The 13521-nt window shown below is 39.1% G+C and overlaps 1 protein-coding gene across 4 annotated transcripts in view; it reads right to left on the bottom strand.

The window, feature by feature from the left end:
* Positions 1-983: 983 nt before the first annotated feature.
* FMO1 (flavin containing dimethylaniline monoxygenase 1) overlaps positions 984-13521 on the bottom strand; it is a 39899-nt gene continuing 27361 nt past the window's right edge. For 2 of the 4 annotated variants that reach the window (XM_023207029.1, XM_023207026.1), the window contains exons 3-8: positions 12521-12683; positions 8828-8970; positions 5836-6035; positions 4500-4855; positions 3661-3733; positions 984-1759 (exon numbers count right to left, since the gene is read on the bottom strand). In XM_023207029.1, coding sequence (XP_023062797.1) covers positions 1417-1759; positions 3661-3733; positions 4500-4855; positions 5836-6035; positions 8828-8970; positions 12521-12683 — 1278 coding nt within the window. In that variant the 3' untranslated portion in view covers positions 984-1416. The remainder of the gene's footprint in view (positions 1760-3660; positions 3734-4499; positions 4856-5835; positions 6036-8827; positions 8971-12520; positions 12684-13521) is intronic. The other 2 variants (XM_023207028.2, XM_023207027.2) reach the window with 2 other exon arrangements.

Below are 13521 nucleotides of genomic sequence, written 5' to 3'. Positions count from 1 at the left end.
GCTTGTGTCATGATTTGCCACTGTGGCCTGGGGAGTTTATCCTTCCCTGTTTCACCTTGGGCACTAAACTTCCCCCCCAGTCAGCTTCATGAGGAAAGTGAAAATATCAGCTTTGTTTCAATGGAGGGAAAAGCATTTCTAGGAGTAATCTAGATTGTATGCAGTGCGGGCAATTCTTCATTATGAGTTTCTGTGGTAAGAGTGAAATAGGTCACGAGGAAAAGTAAGAAATGGAAAAATACTGAAGAGTTGGCAGAGCCAACCAAAGTTGGGGAGAAGTGATCTGTATCTATACAGGCCCCATAGAGCTCACTCTTTCCTGACTCCACAGTTTTTGAATCTTGTTCCTGCATCCAAACTGTGGTCCTCTCTGTGAGGTGAGGTTTACCCACAGGGTTTTCCATAGAAGCCATGAGGTGAAGTGAAGCAAAGCCTTTCCTGGTTATGAGTCATATCTTCATCAGATGTAACTGTGAGACAGGCTGGGTCTAGTTTGGTTGAAAACTGCTGCTTTTGACCTGATGTTTGCTTTCGTTCCTCTTTTTCTTTCCCTTTTTTCCTCTCCCTGCTTTCTCTCCATTAAAAGCTTCTTGGCTGCGCTCTTTATCTAATGAATTCCAGTTGAATTTGGTTGATTCTCACTGACTCTTTCAAAGGAGGCAGCTCAATTTGCCTCTTACAGCAGGGTAATCTAAGGAGGATCTAAGCAGGTGGAATTTTTCCTTCGGCTGCTGGAGGCTGGCTCTAAGAGCCCGTGGAGGTGGTGGTTTTCTGTGGAATCTGACTTAGGTCTTTGGGAGGCCAGCTGGGGTACCAGCTTTGTTATAAAAAGTGTTCTGGAGGAACGAACAGTCCCAGGCAGGTACAGTCCTTTGGGAAACTCTCAAGGTAACTCATTGAACCCCCTATCCTTTTGTGGGCATTATTCATAGAATCCTCATCTTTTTCTCTGTTTTCTGAACCTTTAATAAGAGAACAAAAGATCACTTGAAACAATCAATTTCTAAGTTTATTTTCTACTTTTAATAAAATTTACTATAAGAAGAGCACCATTTCAGCACAACACAATCATTTGTGAAGTAAGGGGTTTTAGTTTAGATCTGTGAAAATAGTTTATATGGGAAAGAGGTATGATGGCTCAGAGTGCTGTCAAGAACAGCTTTCTTTCTAAAATGAACCTGTAACTTTCCAACAACCTTCAAATGAAATCTTAGTTATCATTCTCTAGCGTTAGACATAGTGGAGCTGGGAGAGGCTCAGGAATACCAGTGGTAGCCCTGGGGCCAGCCAGGGAAGCGAGAGTGTGCCCTTTATTAGTGAATATGGTTTATAACTGTGAAGGCAATATTGCTGTAAGAGAGGAATTGGAGCATTGTAAATCTACTCTGTGCATCTGCCATTTAGGAAATCTTTTACTTATAGGAAAATCAGAAAAATAGCCACAAGCAAAGCCAGAAAGCTAAAGAGTTTAAGAAAACTTTCAAAGGGAGATGGAGACTCTTGTACAACTCGACCTTTGGTGACCTTGAATGTTCGGTCCCACTGGGTCATGATGGCATTTCTGGCTCCTTCCCATTTTCCTGGGCCAGTCAAGCGGAACTGGTATGGTGAGCATGGGCCAAAGAAGACGGTCAGAGCCAGGTGTGGATCCGTTAGGAGCATAGAGAACAGCTTGGGTTTTGCATTGATATAGGTCAGGAGTTCATCTATGTATGTGATATAATCTGATTGTAAAGCCTTGCAGTAGCACAAGCCAAACCTTTATAAAAGGAAAATTGGGGGAAAAGGTGAAGACAAAAAAATTAATAATGATCATCTTAGAACAAGTACAAGTGCCCAAAGCAAACAAATACTGCTGCAGAATGTGAGATGGTTTCTGCATTTTCCCCTTTATGTCCCTAGCTATCTAATGGTCGCCTTCTGTTTCTTAAATCAACATGAGTCCCTTCAAAAGATACTTTATTCATATGGCTTTTAATGGGTGCTCTGAATGCTCATAATACATCTTAGTTCTTTTGTGAAATAATTAGCAATTTCTAGAGGAAAATACATTTTAAAATTTCTAAATCTTTATAGACTTCCATTATTCAGTAATAACAAATCCAGTGATTTGTATAATGTGAAAAGCCACAAAAATCCATAGGGTAAAATTCCCTGAAATGCTGGTATTAGGCTTTAATTAATTAATTAATTTTTCTTTTTTTTTTGTTTTTCTTTTTTTCTTTTCTTTTTCTTTTTTTTTTTTTTTTGAGACAAGGTCTTGCTCTGTCACCTAAGCTGGAGTGCGATGGCATGACCGTAGCTCACTGCAACCTTCAACTCCTCAGCTCAAGCGATCCTCCTGGCTCAGCCTCCTGGGACTACAATCATAAGCCACCATGCCTAACTAACTTTTATTTTGTAGGGATGGGGGCTTGCTCTGTTGTCCAGGCTGGTCTCAAAGTCCTGAGCTCAAATGATCCTCCTGTGTTAGCCTTCCAAAGTGCTGGGATTACAGGCATGAGCCACTGCACCTGGCCCCTAAAATTGTTTGCTGACATGCGTGACAAGATTTTCATTGTATAGCAGTTCTAATTAGTTATCTATTACACTGGAGTTCCATAATGAAGATCAAATCACATCCCAGGTTGATAAAGAAGAGACATCTAAAATGCTATTATTGTTTTGGAATTTGGTACTTTGACAAGGATAGATCAACCCTTGAAGTTTGGGAATATATATGAAGAAGAGAGTGATAATAAGTCCCTTAGAACCTTTATTTCGAGTGAAAATGTATATCAAATACAGAAACAGATGAACAGATAAAACAAAATGGGTACAATCAGAAATGTTTTGGTTGGATTGAGAGTGAGAGGGGAGGGCAAAGACTCTACTTTGCTGGCCATCAGCCTTCCATTGTCTCCGGCCTTGAGTGGTAGCTACAGAGCACAGCACAAGTGAAAACCTTTCCCACAGTGAAGTGGTCAATAAACTTTATTCTGAAAAAGGCCAGACAGTAAATACCTCAGGCTTTGAGAGCCACATTACAGTTTCTATCTCAACTGCTAAACAACTTTGGTACTGTAACACAAAAACAGCCATTGACAATATGTACATTAATAAACATGGCTGCGTTCTAATAAAATCTTATTTACGGCCAACGTGGTTTCCATTTCATGTGATTTTCCACATATCACAAAATTTTATTTTTCTTCTTCCTTTTTTCCAGCCAATTAAAAATGGAAAGCAAAAGCAGCAATAGAGCGTATAAAGACTTATTCAATGAATGAATGAATGAGCAGACACTTCTAGTGTCAGAGTAAATAGGTACAACTGCTTGCCTGCTGATTATGGATAAGGCATGGAATAACGTACCTGGTAGATTAGGGTTAATTATGTAGTACTTGGCTTGGAATCCAAACTCTATGTGATGCTAGAAAACTGTGGGCTGAAGTGAAGACTTTGGGGATATTAAAAATTCTAAATTCCCCCTTCCCTTCTCTCTTCTTAAATAGGCTCTCCTAGTATTTTTCTTCTAAGTCTCAGATGCTTCTTTTTTTCTCCAATGTAACTTTCATCTCTCTTCTACTTTTTTTTTCTTTCTTTCTTTCTTTCTTTTTTTTTTCTTTTTAAACCAATTTCAGTTATAATTAAAAACGGGTGCATAAGTAGTTAACTTACCAACTGGGCTTGTTTTCTCTCCTTGCATTAATTTCCTCTATCATGACACTCGGTGGTGGTAACTTATTTACACCTGTAGGATTAAAATAAAAACCCAAAATGCAACTTAAGTTTAGGTCTAGTTGTTGACTTATGGATAAAGATGCTTTACTATGGCTCTCCTTTCATGTCCAGTACCAGCTACTCATTGATCCTTCTGGTAAAAATGTTAGCAGCCTGAGCTAACTGGTTGGGACTCCTGGTAATAATGCCATCAGCTGAAAAGATAAGCATCTGGTCATCTCACTAGTTATTTGACATAGCAGAATCTCACAACTAGTTTGGCTGAATTTTGTCATTCAGTTGCTTGAGTTTAAAAATTTTAATTGAGCCAGTTGATTCAGTCAACTGACAGAACTGTTACCTGTCATTTTGTTTTATTCAAAATAACAGGTAGCTGGGTGCAGTGTGCATGTCGGTAGTCTCAGATACTCAGGAGGCTGAGGCAGGAGGATTGCTTGAGACCAGGACTTTGATGGTTCAGTAATCTATGATCATGCCTATGAATAGCCACTGCACACTAGTCTGGACAAGATAGTGAGACTCTGTCTCTTAAAAATAAAAAAGAAAAAATATAACAGTAGACTTAGATACAGCCTATATTTTTGACCCTGATATACCATTTATGCTGGTAATGGAACACATCATTATGACAGTATAATTCAGCAAACAATAGAATGCATCCTGCTTTTAAAGATTCTGTTATTTTAAATAGAAGCCGGATAATAGTCTCAACATTTCCAGTATCCAGAATCACATGGCAAACCAAAAACACATGCCCTGCTATTTCTTCCACTTACCTTTCAGGACTCGAACAGCCCAACGAGCTTGTGTTTCTCCTGTAGGTATCATGGAGCCTAACGGTTTGATGAGGCCAATAATGGCCAGGGTTGGCTTTTGCAGATGTGCAGGGAAGATATACTTGTACAGTGAGGCCTGGCCATCTTCAACTTTCACCACAGACTCATCAAGAAAGGGGAAAGCAAATGCGTATCCAGTGGCAAAGACAATGATATCGATAGGCTCTTCCTTTGAAGTGTTGTTAAACATGACAGAGTTTTCCTTTACCTCTTTTATGCTTGGCCTGATGAACACTTTCCCAGTGATGATGCGGCCTGGGAGCTCATCATTTAGTACAAACTCTTTCAGCTGAGTCCTAAACAAAACCATGGACAGGGAGGAGACCTGTCAGTGAACAAGGCAGCCAGCTCTCCCTTCTCTTTACCTTCCTCTCTCATTCTGGGGCTCTCTCCTTGGTTGGACAAGAATTGCTGCAAGTCTTAGGAGATGTTACTTCAGTGGAAGGGGATTCATGAATGTTCAAGAAGGATTATAAAATATGCTTGCCATTTACTAGAGTTTGCAAGCCTGAGGAGGAAGCCAGCACCTTTTCTAACTTCTGTTTCTCTTGCTGATTTTTAGCATTCATCTATCACTGTCATTCTAGAGAGGGTTGAGAGCTGAAGGGCTACAAGGGAAACCAGGGACTTCTAGATTAGATGAGAACTTCTGAAAGCTCTAGTCTCTTCCTAGGAAGCAGCTGTATAAGGGAAACATGCATGTATTTAAAGGAACAAGGGCAGAATTATCTTTTTCTGGCTATACCTTTGGAATCACAAGACAAACACTTTGTGAGTTGATCTTGTATAAGCTGAACCATTTTTGGGGCCAAGGTCAATCTTGACAAAGGGAGGAAGGCTCTACCATTAGAGAGATGGTGAGGGGCAACTGTGGGATTCGGTTTTTCCCACACAGTGAAACTAGGCAAGTGTGTTTCTTTTGTCAACAAAGTCACAGACAAATCATTCTCTTTTTGCTACAGCTGAGGCTCAAGTAACTTGCAAGGTCACAGAGTTCACTTACTACTCAGTGAGCTTGGGTAAATGGCTAAATTTTGCTGTTTCAGTTTCTCCATAATAAAAGGATTATTATAATAAAGTGTTGCTAACAAGGTGAAATACATAATTTCACTTTCTGAGCACTTAAGAACAGTTAGCTGTTATTATCAGGCAACTTTGTATCAAGTGTTCCAACACATTCAGTCATATTGCTATGGTACTGCCTGGCTTGTACAGACTGCTGGAAAGGCAGAGGCTCCTCCTTCCTAAAAGCCCTTGGCAGTCACATTATATTTACCTGTCTTCTGGTATTAAGCCGTAATTTGCGTGATTGAGCCAGTTGTTTATCTTTCGCGCCATCAACCAAGTCACAATTGGAGTTGGGAGAGAATTTCTCAACATGTTCTGAAATCGTGTCATGAACACCATGTCCCAAGGGTAGCCTGAGTCAGAGATTCGGCTGATCACCCATCCCCCTCCGGTGGTGCTGAGGAACACCTGGAAGCAATCAAAGACATTCCTTCATTTGACACTGTGAAAAGGGCTGGCTGGTTCTGCCAGAGATTCAAGAAGTGCCATGAATGGAAAGGTGCTGAAAAGTCTGCCACTCTGAAAATACATCCCTGACAAGATAGTCTTGGTTCTTCTAACTTCTATTTTAAAGTCAATCCTTTTGAGATTAGAATTCAGAGCATCTAGAGTGTTAAAATGCCTTAAGATATATTACTGAATACTTATTATCTGCCAGCCTTTAGCAAACCATAGGGACCTACAGTCTATCTAAGGAAACAATGAACAAGTGATTGCTACTTAGTGTGCTCACTATAATTATAGGCAGTAAGAACAGGGCATGGCAGTATCAGAGTTGTCTACAGAGTTTCAGTGCAAACCATTGGCTTAACTGACAAATTCTGTACTACTATTACTTTTGGTGTTTGTTCTTTATAACATTGGATGTTTGAGTTTACCAGTTGACTGAGTTCATGAAGCTAATAGTTTTAGTACTTGCACAATAAGGAGTTTCCTGTACAATTGTTTACAAAGAAAATAGTTAAACAATCTGTTACTTTGCTGATACAAAACAGCTGATTTAACAGATGGTTTCTTCCCCACCCCAAACTGGGGCATGATGGCCACAGCTCCAGCATCCGCATCCGTGTTTGTGTTATATATTTTCTTTGGCCTCATAATGGGGCTGGAAAGACAACACTGGAAATGCGGTGGCAAGAACTACAGATACATCAGTGGTTCTGACATGAGGCATTTGCACTAAACCTGCCTCTCTGTGTCTTGATGCAGAATTGGATACAACATGTTGCTAGATGTGAATGATCTTCTAAGCTACAGGGAGTTTCTTTGTTAATAGATAAATGATAAAATGTATGTCAAAGCATGTTTTCTGATTGAAGACATTTCTGAACAATTAGAGAAACAGAAATAATGATAGGCACGTGTGATGGTCACAGTGGCTGGGCCTATGTTAATATTTGTTTCAGGGCCTCCTTTCTCTTCCTTTAGGATAATGCCACCAAATTGCTGAGTTTCTACAAATCAATCAATCAATCAGTCAATGGGCCAGGCACAATGGTTCACATCTGTAATCCTAGCACTTTGGGAGGCTAAGGTGAGTGGATCACTTGAGGTCAGGAGTTCAAGACTAGCCTGGCCAACATGGTGAAAACCTGTCTCTATAACAAAAAAAAAAAAACAAAAAACAAAAAACAAAATACAATCTTTCAATGAATGAATCAATTATCGAGCCTTGTTTTGAAAGTCCAGAAAAGAGATATCAGTGTTACACGCTCCCAACCTTTTTCCTTGACAGCTGTTTTCACTTCTGAAATTGTTGGTCTAATTATTTACACTTATTTATTTGGCATTTGTTTTTCCCACAACTATAAGCTCCATGACAGTGGGTGTCTTGATTTTGTTGGTTGTGTTTGCCAGTGTATCTCCAGAGCCTGGCACAATGTTTGGCACATGAGATGCCAGCATCTAGTATATATTAGTCAGCTGAATGGCCCTCAATGAGTTTACAGCATAGTTGAAAAGAAGATATATATGACAAAAGGTAATTTGCAATATTAAGAATTTAAAAGTGAAAACTGAGGGGTGAAATTACAATATTACATAAATTCTGAATAGGGAGAGATCACTTCATGTTGCAGTGAGATATCTGGGAATGTAAAGGTAGATTGTAATAGAAGAGAAAGGGGCTCTGCAGAAGAGAGAGGGGTAGTGTGATCAAAGGGGAACTAAAGACAGGAACTGGAAAGCGCTACAGTTGATCATCATGCAGGAAACAGAAGTTAAAATTAAAATGGCAGATTTGGTCCAGATTATAGAAAACTCTCTGATGCAGAGCCACTACATCTGCAATTTATTTTTTTTCAGGTAAAGAGAATAATGAGAGGTTTTTCAGCGTGAGAGTGCTATAATAAGAGCAGGCTTTTCTGAGGATTTGTTTGTTGGTAGTTGGGGTCTAGATGGCTTGTGGTGGGAGGCAGTGACCTGTGGGTAGTGGTACAAGGCAAAAATGAAATGCAGGGCAAAACCCTTGAGATGCCTGAAGGTAGCAGGTAGAAGACGGTAGTTAGGAACATAGGCTTTGAGTCAAAGAGACTTGGGTTTGAGAACTGGCTCTGCCACATGCTGGTGATAAGATTTTAGGCAGGTTCTTTAACTTCTTTAAGCCTTGGTTTTCTCATGTGCAGTCAAGGATACTAACAGTACCTACTTCAATGGCTTGTTTTGGTGATTGGTTAAAGTAGTGCAGTAAAAACACATTTACTGCAGTGCCAGCCACAGAATAATCCTAACACATATTAACTATTTCTATAATTATTATTGGGGGGACAATGCAATATCTTCAGTGTGAGGTGGTATGGACCCGATGAGGGTGTTGGTAATTAATAAGGAGAGGAAGGGGCAAATGGGAGATAGTAGCAGGAAAAAGATGGTAGAACGTTCTGACCTATGGGACTGAGTAGGGATGAAATATGTCCTGTAGCTCTTGTTGGATGGCTGGGAAAATGATGAAGAAAAAAAAAAAAAAAAAAAAAAAACAAAAAGGAAAAAGGAGTCAGAGAAGTTGGTTTTAGAGCAAAGATGACAACTGTGATTCATAGAAAAATTTGTGAACGTTCAGTAAAAATTAAATTCTTTAGTAATCTGTTGTGCGTGTGTGAGGCATTTTATTCCTTTAACATTTATCATGGTGTCAAACACCATTTGCTTGAGGCATGCATCTTAAGACAAAACTCTTCACCCAGTAACATCAGGAATGGTACCTTTTCCGCCAGGTGGCTGGCCTCCACAGCAATGTCTGTGCCAGAATTTCCCATTCCAATCACAAGGACTCTCTTGTCCTTAAATATATCTGGATGCTTATATTGCCGGCTATGAAAGTACTGGCCTTTAAAGGCATTAATACCTACAGAAAATAAAAGAGAAGTCACATAGAGAATTTACAGGATCAGTGAATGAAACATAAATATTTTTCAGTTGATAATATTCTTTTGACAGATGATTTTGGTCATTTTTACTAGTATTCTCAAGTCTGAGAAAATATGAAATATGAATACATGACTTTATAAGACATTGGCAGGTAATTATTTAATGGGGGTTATTACTCCATCTCACTAGATAGGCCTCCAGTTTTACTTACTAGATAATTAACTACTGAGCTGAAATATTGTGGCATAAAGACATATTAAGCAAAAGTATAAGGAGTCATTATCGTTTTAAAGGTTGATAAAAGTCAACAGGATAATAATATTCTATTGATTAATACTTGATTTATATAAGCTTTTCATAAGCAAAGAGCAAGGACAAGGAAGCTTAAGGGAACTGTGAGTCAGTGTCTCTTTTCAGAAAACTTTTTGACCTCTGCTATGTGCCTGGTACTGTGCTAGATGGTATGGGGGGAATAAGATAAATAAAATATTGTCCCTATTCACAAAGTTTCATGTTAGTTGGGGAAGTTCACTTGGTGACTGACTGTAACTCAGGCTAAGTTTGCTGGGTGGGCCAGAGTTGGCTCAGAGAAAAAGGAATTATGTCAGTTACACCAGGATTCAATCTACTGGGCTGACCTGATAGGATACCTTAGTCAGTGATGCTGAATCTTACTGAAATATCACCCAAATGGAGAATGTTTGAAAATATTCTTTTTTTTTTAACAGCAATAACTTAAGCAGAAAATACTCTTAAGACAACATTACATAATCAGAAGTAATTTGTACTAAACAAAGAACTTCTTTTTTCCTAAAAAAAAGTAATAAGACCTCTAGATTCTCAGGGGAAAAATGTATATACTTGTGGGGAGTGACCTTACAAGACCTGCTGGCTCTTTAGCTCACCTTGAATGAGTACAAATCTAACATGAATCCAAATTAAAACCTAACCACAACACAGAGCATTTGGAATTCAGCAAGGATGTAACAAAGTTCGAATATTTACTCAGCACAGGAACCCAATATGGATCAGAGAACTGTTGAGAAGAAAGACCTGGAAAAGTCTAAGCAGAAACATAGAATTATCCCTGAATCTCATGTTATTTTAGATTCTCTTTGGATGGGCTTTTTTTGGGGGGGTCACAAATGGACAAAAATGAGACTCTGTGGCTGTCTCTTAACAGACTAATACTTTCTCTTATCTCACAGGAAGACAGTAAGAACTTACACTAGGTAAATGTGGCTGTGTTAGTAAGTAGCAGAATATCCTATCTAAGAAAAAAAATTGTATATAAAAAAGAAAACAGGTAAATAGCAGAATGTATATATGTGAATGATAAAAGTAGTCATCTTGGGAAATCATACGTTTATTCTAACTGTGATACCTATTATTTTTACTAAGGCTTTTTAGCACAACTTCTTTGGAATTGCTTCTAGAGCTTGTGATACATATTTTTAAATATCTTTAGTGAATTTGAATTTTTATGACAGTTAACAACCATCGCAAGGAGTATGTGCCATCTAAGCAAGTCTGCTATAAGTCAGGAGATAGAGAGGTTGGGAGAACTTCTCTTCAAGTCTAAAAATCACAGAATTTCAGAGCTCAAAGGCTCCTTAATCATTTAGCCAGGGATTTTAAATTGGTAGTGGTTGATAAGATGGGTTTTAAGAAAGACTGCAAGTCTTGCAGAGCTCTTCTTGCTTGATTTGTGATGTATACTGTTGGTTAAAGTAATCCAAGCTCTTCAATTTGTGGGTGAATTTGAGGCTTAGAAAGGTTAAGTGGGAGACTCAAGACTAACAGCTAGATGGTTGTGTATGCTAGAATTCATACCTGCTGGGTCCCTATCTCTTCTACTCAAACTGAGCATATTGGCTTAATTGCTTTCAGGTGTGCTTTATTATTTTAATCTATGTAAACTTGTGTGACTTTGGGGGCAAATCCAGGACCCTGAGAGGTGTATGTTTATGGTATTGGAATCACTACAGGTCATATGTATACTGTGATTTCTCCACTGGACTCCATAAAACTCGATTCTTTCCTCCAATACAGGTTACATGTTGCTTTATTCACCTCTATATTCTTAGCACCTAGTGCAATATACTGTCAGTGCTGAATGAATGTAGTTTACTCCCTATGCCATGGAACTTTCTGGATTCTTGCGGTGACTAGGTACTCCTTTCTGGAATTTTGGAGTGGATGGCTGCTCAGAGCCTTGCTCTGCAGGCAAGAATGACAAAAAATTGAGTTGTCATCTGTGATGATGACAGTCCATTATTGAATGGGTTCAAGAAGAGGCTATGGAACCTCTCTCAGAATTGCTGAAAAATAATTTCCTGCATTGGGAAGAAGACTTAACTTGCTTCTTTCCAAGTCAATGATTCTATTCTTTGGCAATTTTCAGGACATGCTTTATCCTAATCTAACCTGATCTGACTGACCTCTGGGGGGCAGATCCAGAATCATAGCATGTTTATAAATTTATTGTGGTAAGATGAGTCTTGAGTCATTCTAGGCAATCATTAGATGATTTGGAGAAAAGTTTCTTGAAATTTTAACTTTTTGAATGCTTGTTACAGATGAAATAAACCAAACCGTTACATTTTCTGTTCCATTGAGTTAAAATCCAGTTAAAATTTGGCATAGATTAACATGACCATGGTTGCAAAAGGCAGATAATGAAACTGAGACCCAAAGATGTCTCAACTTGTCTCCCAAGACTAATCTCCCTGTTGACTATTGACCAGTGCCATAAACCTCTAATCTAATTGCTATCACTCACATAAAAGAAACAAATAGAAAAAATTACTTTTTTTCTTTATTCACAGATTGACTTTTATGGTCTCTAAGCTCAACTTTGGCAATGTGTACCTGTTACTGAGGTTAACAACTTGTGTAAGCATCCCATGTCTTAGAAGACTTTCTGAGTGCTACCAGTCACTTGAGGGACACTGAATATTGGTAAAGCATAAAACTGCTTATAAAGTTATCCATCTTGCTCTTTTTCTTTTTTTTTTTTTTTTGAGGCGGAGTCTTGCTCTGTCGCCCGGACTGGAGTGCAGTGGCCGGATCTCAGCTCACTGCAAGCTCCGCCTCCTGGGTTTAAGCCATTCTCCTGCCTCAGCCTCCCGAGTAGCTGAGACTACAGGCGCCCGCCACCTCGCCCAGCTAGTTTTGGTATTTTTAGTAGAGACGGGGTTTCACCGTGTTAGCCAGGATGGTCTCGATCTCCTGACCTCGTGATCCGCCCGTCTCGGCCTCCCAAAGTGCTGGGATTACAGGCTTGAGCCACTGCGCCCGGCCCCATCTTGCTCTTATGTATTCATAGATTGTTTGGAACAAATGAAAACCAAAAACTGGCCAGAAAATGCTGGCTATAAAAAAACAAAACAAAACAAAAAAAGCCTCCTGTTATCTCCCAACTTTAACTATTTATGGAACAGCCATAGGAATTCATTCCCAGACCAATCAAGCATCAGAATGGCTCCCATGAGAAAACTTAAAGTTAGTTACAGAAAATGCTGTACCTGGAAAGGAGTCCAGTGGCAAATAAGGGTTAGTGAGAAAGCCAGTGCAGACCATGACAGCATCAAAGATGGCTGACGCTTGCTTCTCTTCATGCATAGTGACCACCTCCCATTGGCCAGAGACAGTAAAATCTGAGCATTTTGTTACACTGCAGACTTTGGTCTGAAAAAGGAATCACAGATATGATTAGCAGTTGTCAATTAAGCACTTGCCAGTTGATGTACCAATGACATTTTAAAAGTTCTAGAACACAGAATAAACATAGTTAATAAGTATAACCCTAGAAACCTAATCAGGTTACCAGACTAATCGTGATTCCCTAGATGGAAGTAGTCTAAGCTTGGAGAGATTATCTAAGACATGTGGTGGCATCCAAAAATTTTAAGTGATTTGCTCAAATTCTCACTGATAGAATCAGAATTAGAACCTAAGTTTCTGATGCCTTTTTCATTATTCTTTCTGTTATGCAACCTTATTTCTCACAGGGCTGTCTCTTTAACAATAATTCCTTTGACAGATACATGGGTAAGATATAATTGAAAACACGAATTTGGTCCTGGTTATATTAGCTTATGAGGTTTTATGGAATATGTTGCTGAAGTTTTTCCAGAACTAGAAAGCAATTGAAAAGTGCTAACATTATGGCCTGAATTATTTATTTATTTATTTATTTATTTATTATTATTTTTTTTATTATACTTTAAGTTCTAGGGTACATGTGCATAGCGTGCAGGTTTGTTACATATGTATACTTGTGCCATGTTGGTGTGCTGCACCCATCAACTCGTCAGCACCCATCAATTCATCATTTATATCAGGTATAACTCCCAATGCAATCCCTCCCCCCTCCCCCCTCCCCATGATAGGCCCCGGTGTGTGATGTTCCCCTTCCAGAGTCCAAGTGATCTCATTGTTCAGTTCCCACCTCTGAGTGAGAACATGCGGTGTTTGGTTTTCTGTTCTTGTGATAGTTTGCTAAGAATGATGATTTCCAGCTGCA

Source organism: Piliocolobus tephrosceles, chromosome 1 (genome assembly GCF_002776525.5).
Source record: "Piliocolobus tephrosceles isolate RC106 chromosome 1, ASM277652v3, whole genome shotgun sequence".
In the NCBI taxonomy this organism is placed as follows: Eukaryota; Metazoa; Chordata; class Mammalia; order Primates; family Cercopithecidae; genus Piliocolobus; species Piliocolobus tephrosceles.
The sequence above is the reverse complement of the archived record's forward strand: the minus strand, read 5'-3'. Positions and strand labels throughout refer to the sequence as shown.